This window comes from Ovis aries, chromosome 8 (assembly GCF_016772045.2).
Source record: "Ovis aries strain OAR_USU_Benz2616 breed Rambouillet chromosome 8, ARS-UI_Ramb_v3.0, whole genome shotgun sequence".
Classification (NCBI taxonomy): domain Eukaryota; kingdom Metazoa; phylum Chordata; class Mammalia; order Artiodactyla; family Bovidae; genus Ovis; species Ovis aries.
In genome coordinates, this window is record NC_056061.1 from 61,548,630 (window position 1) to 61,572,537 (window position 23,908).

Genomic DNA, 23,908 nt, shown 5'->3' on the forward strand with positions numbered 1-23,908 from the left:
AACACATGAACAGGAGGGCTAGACTAGAATTTGGAATTCCTGTGTTAACAAATGGCTTACAATCACCACTGTAACATTTCCCATGTTTCCAGAGGAAAAAAGAAATAAATAGATGTGAATTTGAAGTTTTACAGAATATTTACTGATCTTCCCAAAAGCCCCATCATACTAGTAACTTGACTAACAGATGAGCTGTTAGACATAAATTAGACATAAACCATTGACACTGGCTGTATAGCACAGACACAGACATAGTCTCAAAATCAGGTAAACAAACAACAGCTATTACCACTTATGACATTTTATTGGCATATGACAATTTACAAGGGTCCCTGTTGCATTATACATCACACTGAGTAAGAATCGTTTAGCCATCTACATTCATTCTTATTGGGTATATGTTTACTCAAATTGTAATTGAATTCCCAACACTTGATTTTAACTGTGACAAAAGGGAAAAACAGTAATTCCCAAAAGTAGGCTGCAATAGGAAAAACAAATTTTGCTTTTTATATTAAAATTTCTAAGATGTTGAAAAGTATACACAGCTAAGGACTGAGTCATGGCCTTCTTAAACAGCTTTCTTAATCCTTTCTAGAAATATCCTTTGGTTATTTTTATTTTCCTTCACTAGGCAAAAGGAAATCTATTAATGCAGGTTATCAAACAGCTACTATTTTCTGGCACTTGTAAACAAATATCCTTACAAGAGCAACCATTCAGCTTTTATAACATGTCATGAAGTATAGAGTTGAATTGTGGTTTAGAGACAGGCTTCTTTATATGTTTGGCTCTAAAACAAAGATAACAGCCGCGATGGCTTTCTATTGAAGTGTTTTCACAATCTCCTTTCCCACTATATTCTAATAGGATACTCTTCCCCTCAATTTTAATACAAGTAACCAAACATGAGTACATGTGGGTTAAAGCAATGCACTTGAACTTGTAACCTGCTGACAGGATTTAAGTAGCTTTACTCCTACTTCCTATTAAATTCTCAGTAAATTCCCCTTTCCACTTCTCTTATGTGGAAAAGCAAAACTGCACATTTATAGTCATGTATAGAGATTCAGTATCTAACCGAATAATAATTGTTAAAATAAAAGCTAAATTTATTTGTATAAAATAAAATGGTCGTGAAAATTTTCCTGTGTTGGAGATCAAATCCATGTTACTTTAGCATGTAATTATGTGCTATGCTGACTAGAATATTAGTTATGTCCTGATTAATGCAACATATATTTGTTTTTACAGTGTTTCCTTTCTGCTCAATTTCAGAAAAACAAAATAAGAGAAATCATGCAATGCTTAAGGATCTTAGGGCCATGAACATCACATTTGTTGAGTTTTATTTTTCTATTTTTCCCCTCATATAGCTGTTAGATAAATGCTCTGACTGCAATCAAGGTGCCAGAAGCATCCCAAATCATCAGTGAGCATGAACGAGCCATACACTTAAAATGCTTGTTTACACTAACACAATAATCATTATCTTTTAATGCAAACAAATACAACTAATTCAGTTGCTGAATTAACAAAATGAAATTTGACTACTTTTACATTATGCTCACAGAGCAGACTTAGCACTCAAAATTTTACTATTTCCGATTTTCATTCCTTCTAAGAGATATCATCATAAACATAAAGGCAATTCACATTTGAAAGATTATCTTCCTGAAGAACAGAACCCTTGGGAAGAAAAAGAAAAACCCATTTTACAAACTGAAACAGAAATAGTGAAAAAAATAAAAAAGGTAGATCAATGCTGTGACAAACTTCCTGTCAAATCTTTTTATTGGTGACATTTGGAAAACAAGTTTCTTAAAATACTACTAATGAGCAGTATATTCTGTTTGCCTATTATTCATTATAGTTAGACTATGAACTAGTGATTTAGCTGTCTAAAAGCTCAAATAAGTATGTGAGATATGACGTCAGGTACACATCTTTTTAACGTTATCAAGTTATTCTGCAGAATAATCCTCTTCCATACCAATATCAGAATTACAGGCTTTGTTCTGTTTTTCTTTTTTAAGCAAGACGTTCAGTAGGAATGGGGGTTTTGTTTGTATTATTACAAACCAGATTCCTCTCTCAAAGAACTGATATCTAAGACCATGACTCAAACGTTCAAATAAAACAGAGAACACTGAATTTTGAATGCAAATAGTAAAGGCTCCTAAAAATGTTTTTTTATAGCCCACTGCTTGCTTTCAGTTTAAGAAAAAAATTTTTTCATACTTTTCAATTTAACTTTTAACAGCTAGTACTTTTGAACTATTGGCAAAGCTTTTTTCCATCTTAAACATTTGATGAGATGTTAAATTAGTTTAGTTTACCAAAATAACAACTTTTTCCATGGTACTCTTCAAAAATTAGTCACCCTACAATGTAGTGTGTTTGAATTAAGGAGAATGTTAAACAGATGTATACAGTTAAAATAATTAGTGTGGTCTCTATAGACAATTCCTCTTCAGGGATTTGTATGTAGAGCTAACGTTTACTTCAGAATAAACATTAACACAAACAGGGAGGGAAGAGAATCAGAACTTTCACAGAGCTGTACTTGACCATATCTTATAGACAAAGCAGAATTACAATGCATGTAACAAAAACAGTAAAAGTATATATTTTTTTAAAAGTTGATAGTTACAAATATGGTACGTAACAATTTTCTACTTTATTTCAGTACAATTTTCAACATACAGTCTACTATTTTTCAAGATATTTGAAGATTCAAAACAAAATTTCTCTAGACTACTTGCAAACAGTAAAATTTAAGTAAAATGCTTACATTCTTATTTGAAAACAAAAATCATGTAAAAAAAAATGGTGGGTGCAAGTTCTGTTCTCTGTTGCAATCTTACTTCAGATTTCCTATTCCTAAAATAAAAGAGAAAGGAAATAAAGATTAGAAAAGATATGAAGAGTGGAAATAATTCAAAATAATCCCTGTATCTAAAAATCAAATAACTAACTGGCCCAAGAAACTCACACAAAAGAACACATCAGAACCACTAACAAGTTGAAAATGTCTACCTTTTCTTCTTTGCGTCTGTCCTTCTTTTCTTCATTATTTTCCATGGTCTCTTCTTCATCTTCAACAATCCCGTCCCCTTGGTATTTGTCATGAGTCCACTTTGGACTGCTACCTGACTTTTTGAAGTTAAAGCGCCCTCTGCCACGTTGAAAAGTACCACGACCTCTTCCTCTTTTGGCCCAATAATCCACACCATCATCTCTGTCATCATGCTATAGAAAGGTTAAACAAAGAAAGAAATGTCTTTCTTGTAAGGAATATGATTACATCCCCAATCGTGTTATTGTATAAATGTTCTGAAAATTGGGTATATGAGGTGCGTACTGTTCTAAAATACACAAAATCAATAAAACTGAACTTTTCATCAAAACATGTTGCATCATAAAAGTAAATAATTACATGCTTAGTAACCCAAGCATTTGAAAGCTGCCCAGTTTTCTGAAGAATCTCAACTGCTAAATTACTGCCAATTATCAAAATTTTTTATTGTTCTGCTTTTCATTACTTCAATCTACTATGCATAAATGAGATAATGTAACTGATATTTTCCCCCCAAAATTACCTGTCACAAATACATAACAAAGTATAAAAATGTCATTACAACATTATCAATAACATTTACTAAATAAAATAGGTGGTAAGAAGTATCTCTTACATATAGCTACAGACTTTTAAAAATCCTATTGAGATAAATCTAAATTAATATGTATTACATATTAATCTTCTTGGCAAGGGCACAAGCCAAATCAGGATGGCATGATCCCTAGGGTAATACCTCAACTTATTTCTTGTTCAATAACCTAAAATTCTGCAGCTATTACATCTCAACTTTAATTTTTTATTAACTGCATCCAAATAGATTGTTCCCCAAATTACAAATTATTCCATTAACCAAAACAATCTGAAAAAGTGAAAAGTACTTGACTTTGTGTGTGAGTAGATAAGTATTACATCCCAAAGAACAAAACAAAAAATGAAAAGTTCTCCTTAACTGCTGCCCATCTCAAACAAACTTTTTAAGTTTGTACCTACAAAAAATGGGAATGATGCCCCTTCATGAGACAACAGGTATAATACAAACATAGCTGCATAACTTATGGAGTACTGATACTGACCAACTGTCCCAAAGTCACTAAACTTTTAAAAAAGAATACATAACTAAGCACCTTTTCAAAACAAAGAATGTGCCTTTGTGCATATTCACATAATATAGCTCACCCTCCTACCTGACTTAAAAAGTTCACACATGTAATTAGACAGTGTGAAAGAGCCCTCACCAATTTATTTTCTAATTATCTAGCTTTATCAAACCAGTGAGATGACCAAAGAATGAACTTAGGAGCTATCAAAAATGTACCATTTCAGTACATCAAAGTTTAACTGTAAATCCAAAATAAACTATTTTAAAATAGTCTGCCACTCAAAATAATACATACATAGAATGATGTAATTTCAAGCTCCTTTTTGTTATCATCATAACTCTGTAAGAGTTTATGCTTTCTCTTTGTGGTGTTTACACAGTATTCCATGAATTTGTAGGAAGAAGCAAATGGGTTTTCAAGCCAGAGGTATGGATTTAAATCTTAACAGAAACTGAGTGAACTTTACTTCCTCATTAAAAAAACCAAAGATAGTCTTAAAGGAACACAAATGATTTGTAAAAAGTGCCCAGCCCAGTGCTTGACAGGCAGGCACTCAATCAAAGGTGGTGATAATAATGCTTACATGGTACTTATTTCTAAGGATGAGGCATTGGTCTCAGCATTTTCTATATACTTACTCATCTAATCCTCACAACAACTGTAAAATACTGTTACTAACTCCACTTTAGGAATAAAGAAACTGGGGGACAGAGAAACTGAGTAACTTGCCCAAAGCCACAGAGCCAGTCTTTTCCAATGCCCTTTATGCTCATCATCCTCAGAATAAGCTTCCCAGGAATCATGGTAACAATAAATGACTACTAAATTGAGGTAGCCAAGAGCTAAAACAGGAAAAGCAGTAACAAAGCTAGACACTAGAGTTAGACTAGCCATTACTTTTAAATATACAATCATCTTACACAATAATCTGAAACTAAACAACAGCTACATCATCACCCTGTGTTTCTCAAAGGATATCCCAGCAGCTACCGAAGTGACATTTTAATGTTAAGCGTACTAGTTCTTTTTCTTTTTTGGACAAGTGGCATGCAGAATACTGGTTCCCCGATCAGGGATGGAACCCTTGCCCTCTACAGTGGAGGTGCGGAGTCTTAACAATGGACCATCACGAAGGCCCTAAAGCATACTGAGTCTTAATCCTCAAATTCTTACAAGATTTCAGTCTTACTGTATATTAATTAACATTAACTACTTTACAGAAGATAAAGGGGATATGAGATATTTATAATATATAATCAAAAATATGTTAATGGAGGCCTTCCTTGGTGGCTCAATGGTAAAGAATCCACCTGCCAATGCAGGAGACACACGTTTGATCCCTGATCCAGGATGATCCCAAGTGTCATGGCCAACTAAGCCCGTGCATCACAACTAGTAAGGCTGTACAGCAGAGCCCAGAAACCACATCTACTGAACTCACAGGCTCTAGAAACCATGATCTCCAACAAGAAAAGCCACTGAAATGGAAAGTCTGAACATCACAACTAGAGAAAAAGCATGAGCAGCAGTGAAGACACAGAACAGTCAAAAATACGTACAATTATTAAAGGAAAATTCCAGTTAAAAAATATGTTAACAAACGAGGCCATAGAACCAAAATCTTCTGAATCGTCTTCTCTTCTCTACAGAATGATCAAGTTTCAAAAGAGTTAATTTACTAAAGCTCCAATCCAAATCCCTGTTCCCATAAGGAATTTTCTCTTCCTCAGATGACATTAACATGGGGAACTTACCCATTTCAGTACTTTCCCATCTGGTCCAACTCTTTACAAATACTCTCAATCCCTCCAGAGAATCTCAGGTTCTAAAGACTATCTTTCCTGAAATATTTATTATTGAAAACATTATCTTATCTTTGTATAACTCAAAGTTTAGACAAGGGAAATTTCAGATAAGAATGCAGTAACTGTTACCAAGTACTGGAGGAAAAATGATACATGCTGTTAAGAACCTTTGAACCCTAAAGCATGGGTTCAAATCCTAGCCCCACTCCTTCTGGCTGAGTACCTTTGGTCAAGCTGCTCAATCTCTGTACCTCTGTGTTTTTCATCTATATAAACTGAATAATGGTCCTACCTCAAAATGACTTTACAAGCATGAAAACAAACTGAGCGACTTTCACTTTCATTTCAAAACACTAAGAATGGTGCCGAGCAAAATGCTCAGTAAATGTTATCCATTATTATTACTAAGTATTAAATGTTTCATTACTATGGACAGAATGTCCATGCTTATTAATTATTCTGAAAAAAACCTAGAGGAATCTATAGCTTTCAACTTCACTCATTTTGAATTTTTTAAAAATTTTGTATTTCTAGTCTCATCACTGAAAAATATCTTTAGACTATCCATAAATACACATGTAGAAACCAAAGCTGGCATTCCAATGGCTCATTAACAACCAAAACAATTAACTTGGGGAACTGATTTATATATAAGAAGAAATGTGACATTAGTTTCACTTCTAGTGAGCACTAGCCTGTGACAAATGCACATGATGTCTCATACAGAAACGAGGACTTTAAAATATAGTCCAGAACAGCAACATGTGGAACCCTAAGTAACATTCCTCTTGATTAGTGTAACTAAAGCCTGCTGCTGCTCCTGCTAAGTCGCTTCAGTCACGTCCGACTCTGTGCGACCCCGTAGATGGCAGCCCACCAGGCTCCCCTGTCCCTGGGGTTCTCCAGGCAAGAACACTGGAGTGGGCTGCCATTGCCTTCTCCAATACATGAAAGTGAAAAGTGAACATGACGTCGCTCAGTCGTGTCCAACTCCTAGCGACCCCATGGACTGCAGCCCACCAGGCTTCTCCATCCATGGGATTTTCCAGGCAAGAGTACTGGAGTGGGGTGCCATCACCTTCTCCGAACTAAAGCCTAATTATATGCTAATCAAAAATAATTATGTCCCAATTTAAGACAAAAACTATAATACTAGAAAGAATGTCATAGAAAAGTGAAAGTGTTAGTCACTCAGTTGTGTCTTTGCAATCCCATGGACTGTATCCCACCAGGCTTCTTCGTCCATGGGACTCTTCAGGCAAGAATACTGAGTGGGTAGTCATTCCCTTCTCCAGGGAATCTTTCCAACCCAGGGATCAAACCTGGGTCTCCTGCACTGCAGGCAGATTCTTTATCCTCTGAGCCACCAAATTAAATATTTGTAAAATGTTTGAAGTGTTAAACAATTATTTAACTTGTTTACCTCTCATTTCCTTAAGTTTTTGTGCTTTTATACTTGTTTTACCGTCTGGCATTTTTATAAGCACTTGCTCCTCATTCACACCTTTGAAAAGTTGGCCTTTTAATCTCTTCTCTTCTGACTGGGTGATATTACTGTGGTTCTGTGACCGTATAATAGAACCTAGATTTTTTTTCTCTCTAGATCTGTGTTAGCACCTACCTACTGCACATTTCCACTTATTATATCTTGGGCACTTCCATACCAGAACTTAACCTTCACGTCAAATGAGCTGCTTTCCTTTGTATTCCCTGTGCCTGCAATATCCTTTCTTCTCGCTTCCAACACCAAACTAGAGGGTCCCTAAATAAGCCTTCATAAATGTGGCTTTAACATTTTTCAAAACTAGTCCCTTAGACACTCAATTACGTCTCAGGTCTGTTTGTCACAGCCATGTTTTCCCAAACTCTGCTTAACATCCAAATTTACTCAAGTATTATTGTCTTCCACAATTTGGCCCCTGCTTCTTCTTAATTTTCCCAAACTTATACCAATCATCTAGCCACTTGAGTACTGGAACTCTCTAGATTAGGATGTTTCACTCCTGCTTTTTTACAGCACACCTGCTCATCTTTTAAGCTTAAGATTCAATCCAAACTGGTCTACAAAGTCTCTCTTAATCAGTATCTCCTTCGCAATAATCCACTCTTCCTCAGGAGGACATCCACAGTATGTATTTAGAATGTTCTCTATTACCAGTCTCTTAAACCAAAAATTGAAATCCTACGTATCTTTCCATCCATAGCATAAACAGCAGTGTATTAATTTATAAATTCCTATATTAAAAATGAAATACATCTTTTAAACTTTCTGTAACTGAATAAAACACCTTTCACTTTCCAGAGATTGTCAAGTCAAGCATAAATTTTTCCTCAAAGGAGCACAGATTGTGGAAACATTATGCATAATGCACTCTGTAAAAATTTAACTTTTCCAGACTCTTGGTCATTAAAGTACTCCAAAAAAGAGATAAATGGAAATTTTTGAAACAACTACAATGCCCATTCTTCAACCAAAATATATATCTAGTTCAGAATACAGCTATATAGTCCACCTTGGCAGAAGGCTGGGACATTCAGCTTTATTCAAATATACTCATAAAAAGTCAAATGAAAGACACATTTCTAAAAACTCAGCACTATTTTCCTCCTTGGTTCAACAAAACAACTAGTCTTCAGAAATAATCTCTAAAACATGACTTCCCTGAAAAGCTATGACAAAAATGAATACTCTGTTAATAGTTTTGGTATTTCCTTAAGTTTCTATAATGGAAGATAAACCCTCTTCTCCCGTGCCAAAATGTAAAAAATTTCCATCATTACTTAGAGAATCTTTCAGGACCCACCTCCTCTAGCTTCATCCCTTACAAACTAATTCAGAGAGAAGAGCATCACAAGGAAGTGTCAAATTAATGTGTATCGAGCAATTTTTCCTCTTCCTTTTACTCCAATAAAAGTTAACAACCTCCTGAAAACCTTAATTACATGCACTGTGAAAGAATTCTTCTCCTTGTCTTTCAATTAAACAAACAGCTGTGGTGATGAAAGGGAAATCTTAATGATTTACCTTCTTAACTTTACCGTCTTATAGACAGATATGAAACAGTTTAATGTTCTTCTCTGAACGTGACTATCAAATCAGGGAAATTTTTACTTTACACTGACCAGTCCATAGATAATATCAATAAGGTGTAAAAAGGACTAAAGGGACCCACATGTTCAAAACTTCAAATCATCTGGGTAATGATTTATTTTAAAAGTTTCCTATATTATAGTAAAAACTTCTCATAGTAGTGGATGCCTGTACTCAAATGTATTCACCCAGTATGCTTTGAAAATTAATGCAAACCAAATAAACAGATTTCTAACACCCACCAAGAAGTACTTCTTGCTCTTTGGGGTATATTCTGGATCCCATTCCTCTTCCTTCGGTCTCTTTTGAAAAGTAGTATTTGAGTTGTTTGGACCAGTATTTGTCCCAGCAAAAACTCCTCTGGCTCTTCCTCTGCCTCTAATTCGAAACTGATTAACAAAGTTGTTTAGTAATGAAATCAAAAGGTATTAAGTTACATGCAAACTCTAATTTTACTGCAGTAACAAAAAACATTCCCTAATTTCTTCCCTAAATCTCAACTTCACAGCCACTGAGGATGGAAAGGGTGGCCATTTTATACTAGTAAGGACAGAAAAAATTCTGCCTATTGAAAGCTGAATAGGTTAAGAAGAAATGCACAGTCAACCTAAGTTGTCAGAACACTGCACTTTCTTTCATGGCCTGAACTAAAATTTTTAAATAGTTTAAATTTTAAGAAGTTGTTTCTTTTCCCTTTTACTAGCCGAAAGAGTTGTCTAATTTCTTTGAATTACACAGGAGTCCTAAGTGTTAACTACACCTTTCACCATATGGGCAAAGCTCTTCTCTTTCCCAAATGATCTAATCAATAAACCCTACTAACAACTAACTGGATACTAGCTTAAGTTAGAAATCTGAACCTAGACATTAAGGAGTCAAGAAGATATGAAATCATTAAATTTACAATTGTAAGAATTTATGGAAACATAGGAATAATAATATATATACTAGGTAGGATAAAAAGTCTTGTAATTTCTATGACTGACACACATATAAAAAAGAATTTGAATAGGCAAAAATGAAAAGTTGTTAATACAAACATGGATCTGTTTCAAAACATGCTCTTATTAATAAAAAAGTGACTAAAGAAATGGATCTAAATTATTAACTTTCCTTGACTCTTGGGTCTCTAAGCACTATGTACAGTTATTGAATCCACAGTTAGTACGTTATACAGATGCTTCTAAATCTCAAAATGGAATATTTTCAAAATCAGGCAAAAACATGGATTTTTTACTTTCTATACAAAGGAGGTTATCATCCCAGCTCCAGCTCCTCCTCACTCTCCCAAATGGCATTTCTTAATAAAGATATATCAAATACCATTTTAAAGACTTCAGGAGTAATGACTCATACAACAATGACTAAATCATCATATATCTTACTTTCCTTATGTACAGTGCGCTAAAGTTCTATCAAAGACAGAAAATAATTTTATTACTTACAAAGGTTCCTCGTGGTCGGCTAACTCCTGCAAAGCCTGAGTATTCTTTCAGCTCATGGTGAGTTTTAAATTCTTCTTCTCTTTCCTTCTTACTCTCCTTTTCTTCTCGAGAACTAGGAGAAGAAGGTGATGCTGAAGAGGATGAAGATCGAGAATGATCTTGCTCTCTACTTTTATGTTTACTGAAAAATAAAAGAAACAAGAAAAATGTGCTATTTAAAAAAAAGACTATGAAAGACCCTGCTGTATCTTACAATAAGAGGGATATTTTTCAAGTCAAAGAAACTATCCCCTATTAAAATTAGCATGAAACTAAAATGATTGGGTGTTCAACTTTGACATAGTCTGTTTCCATCCTCCTCCAATATTTGTTTTATATCACTACTGGAAAACATGCTATGACCTGCCAGTTAGAAACTAGCAGTCTGGAAACTTCAAGAATATAAAGTTCAGTTCAACATTTTTAACATTCTTTTTTTTTTTTTAAGGAAAGGAAGGGAAGAGTAGGAAAAAGTATGAATGTCCTTAAGGCCATGTTTCAAAATGACTGCAGTTTGTACAACCCTAGGTGAAAACAGTTGATACAGATTGGGCCATAACTCCGTTATTGAAATAAAAGGCATAAGACATTATAAATACCAGGAAATTAAAATTAATTATAAACTTAAAAACACAAGTAAAATTACCACCATTCACCTAATGAACAGCAAGAAAAACGATTATCTATGATACTTAGTATTCCTAATATTTACTTGACTCTATCATGATCAATACATGATTCTACTGCAATACCCGAAAAGGTCATACCTGCGATAACTCTTACCACTTCTAACAGTATCCATGGAAACATTACTTTGAAAGCCTAATACACATTGCTATTTCAAAAAAACTAGTCCTTCCTCCCCCCCAACTCTCCCATGTTAAACCACTAGACATCAGTTTAAAATTCTTGTACTCTGGGTGTTATGAGTTGAAAAAGTGCGGAATCAAGCATAACGAACCAAAGTTCTTACACAAACTGTTTCTAGAAATGCACTGCATTGAAGTCCAACCTCCTGATGTAGCCTGGATAATAGGACACATTAATTTGTCATTTTTTTTCAGTGTTAGCTTGCTATTCCAAAGTTTTTGTCCTCATCCACCATAAGCCGTGTAAAAGACAAATACATTTTTGCTGTAAAACAAATAATTTTAATTGTTTAAATTTAAACATTCGATTACACAGTCAAAATTGAAAGCAATTAAGCTGACAATTATTAAAGGCTAATTAGAAGCTAAAACCTAACTCCGACAGTTTCAACAATTACCTGTCATCTTTGTAAGATTTGTATTCCTTGTAATCTTTTGGAGTTTTTTCCTGCTTTCTTGATCCACTGGATTCCCTGGAGCCCTTGGAATCCCCCCGTTCTTTACTTCTTTCTTTTCTCCGACGGTCTATGTCATGCCGAAGATCAGCAGAATCACATCTTAATTTTTTATCTCCCTAGAAAAGACAGATGTAAAATGCAGATTTCAGGGAAACTATAGGGAAAAAAAAGAAATATATATATAAAATACCAATTTTTTTTTGGCCAGTTTCTAAGCTGGCATTTTTAGTAGCAGAAAAGAATGAATATAACATACTACTTCCATACTTAAGTTTTTGTTTAAAAACATACTTGCTGTTTTCACTAAACACTTGTGAACACAAGTACAACAGGACTGGAGAAGTAATTAAAAGCTAATTGTCTTCAAAATGTCATAGGTTTCTGTTCAAAGCAATCCATAATAAACTTTCATATAGTAAAATGATATAATTATTTTTCCACTCGGTACATCCTCATTAATTATCCCTCATCTTTCGAAACAGCTTTTTATATACTTTAACAATGATAGAGATTATACTCAGTTGTGGGTATAGCCATCTGACAGTAAAGTTAAGGGATCCTAAAGTAAATGGTTCTCATTATTTAAGCCTCATTATCATCAAGTTCTTCCCAAATTAGTTGACCAACCCGATAAAAATCACTTTACAAGTTAAATATTCTGTATTTTCCATAACATGCAAACATAATATGATTAATGAAACCAACTGAGGTTGAACAAGGGTAGAAACAAAGCCAGAAAGAGTCATTCCCAATCCTGTACTCAGTATCTGGGCCATATACTGCCCTTTCTCAATTCAGGTATTGCAACGGACATTAGTTTAACTGGGTCACAATTCACCTCCTTCTTGTTCCATTGCTTTTTCAAATACTATATAATTTAGGAAGATGGAAAGAGGCATCTAGGAATGAAGAAAAATTATACATCAGTAAGATGCTAAGCAATGTGGACATCCTTGCTAGTATTCAACAATAAGAAGTACTTACTCTGGGAAGTCTAGCTACAATGTTCATAAACATTCCTAAAACTGGAAGTATATGTCCAAATGGTATCAGCTACTCACCTATTTGCTCCCATAGTTATGAGAAAATCTAATCAAGAGCAAAAACTTTCCTATTCACCTAGTAATATGCTATTGGCAAGCCCTTGGGTAACAGTATAGGTGGAAGTACTTTGTAAACACCAAACTATCTATGTAAACTACACACTACTACATGTATGTTAATTGTTCATTCAGATAGGAAGATAAAGGATAAAAAGCAATGTCTTTTCCTCTTATCCTTCCATTAGTTATCACTATTTTCTCTCCTCTAGATCAAAACCTGGTCTGAATAATGAAGAGAGAAGAAAGACACTCACTCTGTCAGAGTACAAGAATAGACTAAATTGTGGGCAAAACAAAATTAATCAACAGTGAACCCAAGATATTGAAAATAAAAGCCAAAATTAGCATTCACTTCTCAGAATCTGCTTTACCAAAACCAATTTCCCCCACGCAAAGACACCACTTTCTAAGCTCTAAATTTCTTATTTAATAAATTAATAGCATGCCTAATTAAAAAGCTTATAAATGAAAGCCTTAGTAACAACTTCTAGTAATAAAGTGCCAATTTATCGTAACAGCCCAGTTATTCAACTCTGCAAAACAGATGTATTCTCATTTTTCTTATCAGGAAACCGACATCCAAAAAGCTAATCACATTCCTATTATCAAGACAGTACTCAGTAATGGCCACGACTGGAACCAAGTAATACCGTTACAAGTCCCTAACCTTCTCATTACAACAGACAGTTGCTCCCTTTTAACCTTGCTCCACATTTCAACTAGAATGTTATGGCCTGTCACATAGACTAATCTACCTAGGAAATATCAAATTATCAATTAAACAGAGTCCCCTTAATGACTGAATTCCATTCTTAAAAGTCCCCCGACCCCAATGCCAGTCATTCAGACTCCTTTCTGAAGTTTAAAGGCATTCTTCCCCAAAATCTACAATATTCCAATAGTAACACAGTTTTTATTCCAAGTGTTCATTTGTAAACCAGTTCTTAGAATGCTCATTTCTTAGTCCAGATCAAAAATACCCAGTAGCATGGCAATTACTTCCTGTTCTCTCTTTGAAGAACCTAAAGATATTAATTTAGGCACCCATAAATCAAGGAATATTTATTCTGGATTACCCATTTCACCTCTAACAAAAATCTTTATATAATGTGTATCTTTCCTATTATAATTTTTCTGTCTACTCACTGATTCTTTGCCTTTTTCTTAGAAATACTTTTTTCCTTTCATTAGCATTTAAATTAATTATTCTTGGTTTAACATATAGTAAAAGGTGAGCTTAATTTTTTTTATAGGAAGAAACACCACATACACACTACTACAGATATAGATATATACATAAATATATATATTTACAAGTTATAATCAATGATGTCTATAAACATTTTGCCTAGACAAACTGCTTATTAGAACAATATCATTAACTAACCAGAAGTTAACATGGAAAAGAAAAAGTGCATTCAAAACATACCTTTTGATTTTCTTCTTTAAAAACTCTCTCTTCCCCTGCTAAACGGGTATGCTTCCTCAGGGCACTTGGAGAGATGTCAATTCTCCTTAATGTAAAATAAAGTCTATTTGTAGTCACATTAATTTTATGATTCCACAAATTCCTAAAATCTGTCCATTTTTGGAAAGGGAATACCAGACAGTTGTTTCTCTCCCAGTTGACTAAATTTAGTATAGCAAGATTATTAATCTAATTCCTAATGATAATTAAGAAATAAAAACTGTACTTATTAAAAATAAATTTAAATGCCTCCAATTATTTATGTACAAATGAAGCCTGATCGTTTTAAGATATCAAGCTTACTTTAATAATCAAAAAAGAAAAAACTTTTTTGATTAAAATTATCTTTTAAGTATCAGCATATATCAGTATCAACGAATACACAAATAGGATTATTTGTTCTTAAGTTATCTCCCATATTTTTACATATTCAGTATCTTTAGTTTTATTCTGTGCCTCTCCTTGCGTTCTTAAGCTACTGTCAGTTGAATCTTCTCAGTGCCTCTTTCAGCAGTGACCACCAAAACCATACCCACTATGTACTAAGCACTGAATTAAGATACTTAACAATTAATACTGTCACCATCATCCTGCAAAACAGGATATTTTATTTGTTATTCTTATTTGTAGATAGAAAAAAAAAATTCAGAGATTAAATAACTTTTTTATCACAATGCAATTAAGTGAGAGCAAGGAACTGAAAATAACTATCTAACTTCAAATTCACGATCTTTCCACAAGGAACAATTCTATCTCACCAAGCATTTTTATTTTACAAACTTACTTGAAGTGAATAAAATTCAAGGGTTACTTACTCTAGGCATCCAACCCCCTCCCAGAAGAAAAATTGCTAACTATTTAATTCCATACTGGGAAGTGGTAAGAGTGAGTATTTTAAGTTCTAACAACGAGTTTTAACCAAATAAACTGAAAACTAAAAAGAAATGGTAAATTACAAATTTTCATTTGAGTCATGATACCCATATAGTTTCATGTATCTTATTTATAGCTTCAACATGAACTTATTTAACAGTGTCTTCCTATCAAAACAACATTTTTACATGCCCAGTATACATACCTGTGAATCTCAGGGCTCTTTTGCCTGGCACTATGTTCTTCAGTGGCTTTCTGATACGAAGTGAACCTCTCGTTTAGGGTCATTGAAGATGATTTGAAGTATTGCTCTGTTGATTTAGGAGAAACACTGCCCAATTAGTTACCTTTACCTTAAGAGGAATTTTCAATTGTGACAGAAGGGCATGTAGCAGGTGAATAGAAAATAAAAATACTCAAGAAACCTAGTAGAAGAGAATCAAGTGTTACAAAGAACTCCTACCCTGTCCCACGTAACTTCTTGTACCTTAACAGGTAACTGATGCAAAGTTCCTCACAGGTCTCTGTCAACATTACATATAATCCAAGAACAATAAATATACTAAATCAAGAGTCTCTCTCTAATTCCATTTCAATAACGCACTACACTTCCTCAAATTAAACAAAAAGCAACAATAATACGTCAATGTCCTTAAGCCTTGCCAATATGAACCAATGAAGTTAACTTCAAGTAATCATTTGCAGAAAACAAAAATACTAAAATAACTTGCAAAGCTTGTTTTAATAAACTAATAAAATTATTTTGGCAAGAACTATGTTGTTTACAAAAACCGGCTTTAAGAAAAAACTGAATACTGGCACTTCAATTGGAAAAATATTTTTTATATCAATTAACACTAATTACTCCAAAAATCTGGCATCTTGGCAAACCTGACAGTACATTTGATATTACTGTCTTGTCTTTTAACAATTTAAAAATTAGTAATATCAACACCAATTCTTTTTTAAACCATTTCAAGATATGCTGTTGATGTAATATAGAAAGACGTATAAAGTCATGAAATGTTACATTACGAAGCAAGCTATCTGCTTAACAGGTCAACATACATCTGTGTCAACTTACCGCCCAATATCCAGCACATGTCTCATAACCAATCATTAAAACTTGAAATGGCCACTACCAGGGTAGTGCCTCAATCATAATTCCATGAAACCCAGGAATTTGAGCTAGCAACTCAGTTTTTATGCCATTTTTGCCAGGAAGACAGAAGATTCAACTTTGCCTGTATCTTTCAACAGCTATTTTACTTTGAAACATGGATTTGCCATTTCAAAACATATTCCAGGACCTAGTTACAATGAAAAAGAAAACATCACTGGGCATTTTCAGCTCTATACGAAGTAAGAGCTGTTCAGATCGGTTGCACAATACCAATAATGAAACATAACTACAGTTCTTTTCTTCAAAAAAAAAGGAAAAAGGAAAAATTTATCAAAACCTGATCTCAAAATTCAGCAATAAATTGTAAAATGTAGAGACAGGTAAAAAAAAAAAAAAAAGAAAAAAGAAAAAATGTTAATGTTTCATATTCTATGCACCACAGTAATATGGTCATAAATTGGTTCATAAACCTAGTCATAGCCAAATAGCAAAACTCTTTTGTTACTACGTTTAAATAATTACAGTAAAAAAGAAATTCATTAACTCTTCACTATTTTGAAATATCAAGTGCATTAAGAATTCCTGAGTGATAAGTTTCACCTATGAGTTGTTCTCAGGTCCAAAGACAAACTTTTCAAAAACGGCTTTTCAGAGCAACAGCCACGGAGATTCCTGGGTAAGAAACCTACTTCAAGGTAAACTCCCTTTCAAACACAAAAAGTCGCAAGCTAAAATCTTTGAAAATTATTAGTAACTCTGGAACTAAAATTAGACACCGGTGAAAAGAGAACATCACTACTTCAGTTGAAAAGAACATCCTTCATCATCCCCAGGACCTCAAGAAATATCATCATTTTTATCCTTAGTCATTCACTACTCATAGTATCACTACTTACCTAACATACTTTTAAATTTCTTGAACTTTTTCCCCTTTTAAAAATCCTAATAAAGTTTTCTGATTTATCATATAAAAAAGTAAAATACTATAACAAATTAAGTAATACAAAATTAACAGAGAAATACTGTTTTCCCCTCCCCACTGGTTTCAAGTTTCTTTAAAGGTTAAAAAGAAATTCTTCATAATAGTAACAACATTGCACCACTCTGTTAGAAATCTATACCAAGAGTATATTAATACAAGTCTTACGAATGCAATCAAAGATAATCTGCAAGCACTCTGAACTTCAAAGACAGTATTATGGCACATTTCAAAGACTTTCAGCACTGTATAAATCTGTATCATTTTTTATCATGATACAGATTTTCAGGGTATGTTTTAATTTTACTTACATTTCACTTATTAAATATTAAAAATCACTTTATTAAATAGGTGTGTTAATGTTAACAAGACTGGTATCTCATTTATGAAGTGCTATTTATACAAAATTTTAATAGTCTACATAGAGCCCTAGGGTACATCATTATTATGCATAGCTGTTAATTTTTTTTTTACTTGCAAGAAAAATATAATTCACAATACTAAACATACCTTTAACATGATGAACCAAGGACACAATGTGTTGAATAAATGACTCAGATGTGCTTTTGCTGGCCTGTGGCAACTTAATGTGGTCAAAGATGGATCGGAATTCTTGCTCCTTCTTGACAGAATGGACAAGTGTACTAGCAAGCAGTCTGTCTTTAGTCAAGGAAGCAGGTCTGGAGCATATCGGTAACAGACAGACACATACAAACAAAATATACCATTGGTTTGAATATGAAAATGGAAGTATGGTCAGAAAATAAGATAATTAACTGGATTATTAACTAACCACCCACAGATTATTTATTGGGGAGCAATGTGGATTACCTGTTAGAATCATCAAGAGGAACAGGTGCCATTTTGAGTTTGACTTCAGGACGATGAGAATCACTGGCTATCATTTTGATCCTAAGTGGGCTCTCTTCTCTGAAGGTAGACTTTTCTCGAGCATCCAGATTCTTGTGTAGAGGGGGACTGTAATCAAAGAGGTCTTTGAGCTTTTCAGACTTTACCTGCTCAGGTGACTGAGTTTCTTTCTTTACTGTTATTCTCTCAGAATTTTTGTCGTCTTCCTTGTGCTTATCTTTTGCAGTGCTAGGCCTTTCCACTACATATCCAGTCTCTTTAAGTTTGTAATTTTTTTCTTCTCTAAATCCATCACTTTCTCTATTGCCTTTCAATGAAACTTTGGACTTGTACTTGGGTCCTTCCTCCTCAGTATTCCGATGAGACGTAGTAGCAAAATTTTTACCCTGATCTGCAAGAACTGACTTCCTGAACTGTCTATAATCCTCTGTCTCCTCTGTGTCATCCCCTTCTGAATCATTAAACTTTTGTTTTCCAGATTCTTTATCACTGAAGTAATCTAGAACTTCCTGATCTTCCCATTCTCCCTCTGCCCTCCCTTTCTCTGATCCTTTCTCCTTTGGAGCCTCTTTATCCCTGGTATTACCCCTATCAAGCAGGAATACTCTAGACTCTTCATCTGTGAACCTGTGAATAAGCAAAGAAGAGGATGGTAACTCTGGATTGCATTCATTCTGGACCACTTACATACTTAACTGTGCTTCCCAATATCACAGGGCCAGTAAGGGAAAAACTCCTACTGAAAATTGCTTTTTTCAGATTCCACTTATAGAAAGCCTTAAAAGCATCCATAAAGCTTATGTGCTGAGGTTTTAAATAAATGCACACATTAAGACTTCTGAAGTTAAAAAAAAGTAAAGCCATTCTCAAAAACTTGTTCTATTTCCTCACAGTTCACAATTCTGCACTAACAAATCCAAATTTTCACATAGCTTAAGTTTTATTTTTGAGACTAAGAACCACTAAAAACTTATCTGTAATACACTTATCTATTTGATACTTAAAATATACTTATCTATTTAATATATTTATCTATTTGAATTCTACTTATGATTATACTCAAAATTTCACTCTTTAACATATCTACTAATATAAATAAGAGTTCAAAAAAGTGGACTTCAGTGTAGTTAACATTAGATGTTACTATTCTATCTAAATCACAAAATAATTCATGTATATACTTTTCAGTAGAAAATGATTTCTGGCAATATTAAGTAGAAACTACGTATCAATTCAATAAAAAATTAATTTTAGGTTGGGAAGCACTAAAAAAATAAATAGCAAGCTCACTGTATTTCCTTACTTAAAACCAACCATATTACCTTAGCAATCCATTTTCATTAAGGAACCTTTAGCAATGCTTAAAATTAGCATTTAGACCAAGCATCTCTCTGAAATGTTACTAGAGTCAATAAGAAATACCATTTATTATCTTTTCTACAGTCAGGAGGATTTACTAAAAATTGGCAGCTGGACTATTTATATACAAGAATATATAACTGCATTATTTTATGTAGGTCACATTATAATGATGAAGAAGACAAAATAACCTTTCAATGCTTTAACACTTTCAACTTCTCATTTACATTCTTAATTCTGGACTTTAAAAAATGGATGAAATGAAAAAGAAGAGTATGAATTATCTTCATAAACACTAAAACACTTTACAATCAACTTCAAATTATTTTATAAAAAGAAAGAAGTCACAATTAAAAATACTTAAATACACATCACAATGCCATTTCCAAACATAAATCCAAACAGAATTCAGAGAAATATTACTATTATGATCTAAATTCTCTTAACTCTTACCTTTTTAAGAATTTTCCTGTCTTTGCAGTTTCCTGATCTCCACCATCAGGATAAAATGAGGAACGTCCCCTAGCCTCATCTCTTGGAGCATTCTGTGGTGTGATTGTCTTTGCAGGGCTTCTTCGTGAAGGGATGTGATGAATTGGACTATTCTGAGAAGGGCTGTATCTACTTGATCCATTTCCAACAGAACCAGACCCAGATCTTTCAGGACTATGCTGAATGGAATGTGAATGCTGAGAGGGTGTGTTTTTTGCAGAGTGTACTGTACTGAGCATGGGGGCATCAGAGCAAGATGAACTCTGACTAGGTGGTGTAGCAATTGGTGAAGGACTATGGGGCGATCTGGGGCTATTATCATAAGCTGAAAGGCCAGGCCAAATATCACCAGATGTGGCCGATGATTTATTAAACTCATCAATAGATTCAGACGGGTCGTGTTCAAATGTATCTTTCGGTTCCTCCTGTGATTTATTTTTCAAAGGACTCTCTTCTTGAGGTTCCCCTTCAGCTTTTTTGGTTTGTTTTTCCTGAGACCCTCGTCTTTTAGAGACAGGAGACTTGCTATAAGGGGACGAAGAACGAGAAGATGATGATCTTGGAGACCTAGAGGATCTATATGATCGGCGAGATCTGCTTCGGGATCTTTGAGAAGAAACAGATCTTCTTTTTGGACTCCTGGAACGTGAACGACCTCGTCGAGGACTCCTAGAGTGTCTTCTATTCCAAACAGGTCTATATCCACCTCGATGATATCTACCTCCTCCTCCTTGATAATACCCTCTACCCCTTCCTCTGTACCCATAAGGTCGTCTCATTCCTCTATTATTTCTGTAATCTCGACGATAATCTCTAGAATAAATTCGATCTCTACTACGAGATCTTGAATACGTCCTGGAACGAGACCTAGAACTAAAAATGAAATAAATATCAATGAAAGAAAAATAAACTATTCCATTGTACCATTCTGATCAAATATGCAAATAAGTTGTCAAAGCTAAAAATGTATTAAAAAAAAAAACAAACCCTCACTTATATATAAAAGTAAAAGGTTACTATTTTCAATGACGAGCATCTCAATTCTAAGGTATATATCAAGAAAAACTGACATCCAAAAATGGGACACACTAACACATTACATTCATGCAGGCACTTAAAGTGGTAATGTTAAAAGAATATGTAATGCCACGGAAGAATGTTCATTAGTGAAATACCACTGGCTAAATGTATATGTAATAAAAAGTTAGGCCAAGAAAAATACTAAAGAAAAACCAGAAACTAACATTAATTCATAACAAGACCATGGTCATTTATTTTTAACTTGCAGTTTCTATTTTCCATGCTAAGTATGTATTACCATTTAAAGAAAAACCACCAGAGTCAATCATTTTTATATAAAAGAATAAACCTATTGAGACCTCAGAATCAGAAACAAGAAACTATGAAATAGTATGCAAAGATTGTTTACTGCCAAGTAATTCTTACATTATCCAATTCATCTCTTAACATTACAACAGTTCCCCTTTATCTGCAGGAAATTCATTCAGAGTTTCCCCAGTGGACTAATTCTAAACAACAGATCCACTCACTGGGTTCTTGCAGACTAAAACATGTTAATGAATTTAGCACTTTGCCTGTGTAAGCAATCCGTAACTGTTAGCTGGTATGATTATTATAATTTAGAAAGGTAAAAGCACAGTAATTCACCTGTATCTCTTCTTCCTTGAGTGTGATCTTGATCTTGATCGAGAACTAGACTGTGATCTAGACTTTGATCTTGAAGAATGTGATCTAGAATTGGAGCGACCCATTTCTTTTCTCCTAGGCAAATGAGAGGGCAAAAAAAGGTTAAAATCACAATGCAAGAGAAGTCGTTTCTATTATTTATCTTCAGATATAAATTAAATTTATAAAACATTAAGTTTCTCAAAGGATATTACCCATCATTATTCAAGTGAGTACTAAGTCAATTATCCCTAACTAAAACTTTATTTGCACCTGCAGGGCAGGTATGGTAAAGACACAACAGAAGATTTCTATGGACTTTTCCACTTATGTGCCTCAATCCAAAAAAAGGCAGCAGCTGCAGAAGTCAGAAAGAGCAACATCAGACTGCAGCAGTACGTTAGATGTTATTCCATGCCCAATACAAATGCCTACCTCTCCTGTAAAAAAGATAAATAATATCAGAGTATTACAGATAACAAACCTGAAAAGAAAATACAAATGACATAATATTAAAAAACAGAGTAAACCTACCCAGCTGTCATCATAAGTGCTTTATGGCTTTGAAATGGGACTAAATCGACCACTCCATGTATGCAATACTGCTTGGAATGGTGACGGCTAAGTCTCCTAGGAGAATAAAGGTCACTAAGTCTCTGAACAGCTGGAGCCCACAGCTCTTTTAACAGTCATGACTGTAGAAATAAAAAAGGACTTATGTGACAATGCCTAGTTCACCCTGTAGCTTTCTGGTGAAAAGATGAAAAAGGATAAAAGAAACTAAAAAGATTGCTGCAAGAAGAGATTGGGACTGAAAGAAAAAGAGAACTTGTACACCAATATTCTAACTTTTCTAAATACTAGCTAGTATCTAATGCAATAATCAGACCTCACGGAAATCAGTAACAGGACTAACTGATTTATAAGATCTACTCTTTACAAAATTAAGCCTACACGTCTCCCAAATTTATTCCTGCTACAACTATTTTCAAATTTTCACTAACTTACACAAAATAAGTATTTTTTCCCAAAAAATCAACTCAGTAAACTTTCCTAATAGCCTGCAATTGCCATGTATTTAAACCCTTTTGATCTGATTAGACTTTGCTCAATATTCTGAAACAGTTTTTGAAAAGTACTGAGATGAACTAGAGGAGGCAATGATGTCTGCATACTTCCTCACCAAAAAAGCCACATAAATGATAAATTCAAAGGGTTTCAAATATTTATAACAAAATAAAACACAACTGTCTTCAAAGAGACAAACACCAGCTTCACCTTTTCTCACTCTTAATTCCAAGTGAGTTAAGATATAAAGACAGCACCTTCCTCAGAGATGCAGTGATTAAATGAGTTGATACATATAATATTATTAAAACAATTTTTAGCACATAATAAGCAATCAAACCTAACTTTAACACCCATGTAACGGGGGAAAAGTTAAGTTATGGAATTCCCTTGTATGCATAAAAGATAAGTTAAATAAGCAGAGCTATTTTATCCTGATTATTTTTGAACAACTGTGTGTTCTCAGTCTTTAAGTAGATGTGTTTATAGAAGTAAAAGCAGATACACAACCTAGAAATAGAAGAGAATCTTTCCCCTAAAACTTTAAAAATCTGGCTTACTTCATACAAGTCACCATAACAAGTTTCAGACCATATCACTTTCAATCGGTCTAAATCATTAAGTTCAGAAGTCACATTTTCTTTAAAAAGTCCAAACTGCAGACTAGAAAAACTAATCATCTACCTTGGGTTTTATGCAGGATCAAGCAGTCAACTGAAGTCTTTGAGAAACTGTAAGATTCTTCCTGGAGAGAATGTTCTGAGAAATTAAATTCCTAGCAAAGATAAAAAAAAATTTTGAATTATGATTAAAAAAACCCACTATTTACAACATATTACCACTCAGCACTGCAATAAACTCTTAATAAAGGCACTAAATATTTCAGGAACAGGATAGTGAATCAGGAAATAAGTTTTTAATCATAAAAGCTTAAAGAAATTCAACTTCTGTTTTAATCAGAATGCAGCAGTGCATTATGAAACTGCAGAACCTTTAAT

At 33.8% G+C, this 23,908-nt stretch overlaps 1 protein-coding gene across 26 annotated transcripts in view; it reads right to left on the reverse strand.

The window, feature by feature from the left end:
• Positions 1-285: 285 nt before the first annotated feature.
• Positions 286-23,908, reverse strand: part of BCLAF1 (BCL2 associated transcription factor 1) — a 31,161-nt gene continuing 7,538 nt past the window's right edge. Inside the window, exons 2-14 of one of the 26 annotated variants that reach the window (XR_009601656.1) lie at positions 23,595-23,685; positions 21,825-21,938; positions 20,118-21,023; positions 18,267-18,413; positions 17,946-18,115; positions 15,539-15,644; positions 14,422-14,506; positions 11,830-12,005; positions 10,524-10,704; positions 9,321-9,467; positions 3,040-3,252; positions 2,795-2,883; positions 286-1,689 (exon numbers count right to left, since the gene is read on the reverse strand). Coding sequence is in view for 18 of the 26 variants with exons in the window: in XM_060419707.1 (XP_060275690.1) it covers positions 2,992-3,252; positions 9,321-9,467; positions 10,524-10,704; positions 11,830-12,005; positions 14,422-14,506; positions 15,539-15,644; positions 17,946-18,115; positions 18,267-18,932; positions 20,118-21,029; positions 21,825-21,928 (2,808 nt within the window). In the remaining 8 variants the exon portion in view is untranslated. Of the gene's footprint in view, positions 11,697-11,829; positions 12,006-14,421; positions 14,507-15,538; positions 15,645-17,945; positions 18,116-18,266; positions 18,933-20,117; positions 21,030-21,824; positions 21,939-23,594; positions 23,686-23,908 lie in introns of all 26 variants that reach the window. The other 25 variants (XR_009601652.1, XR_009601655.1, XR_001042267.5 and 22 more) reach the window with 25 other exon arrangements.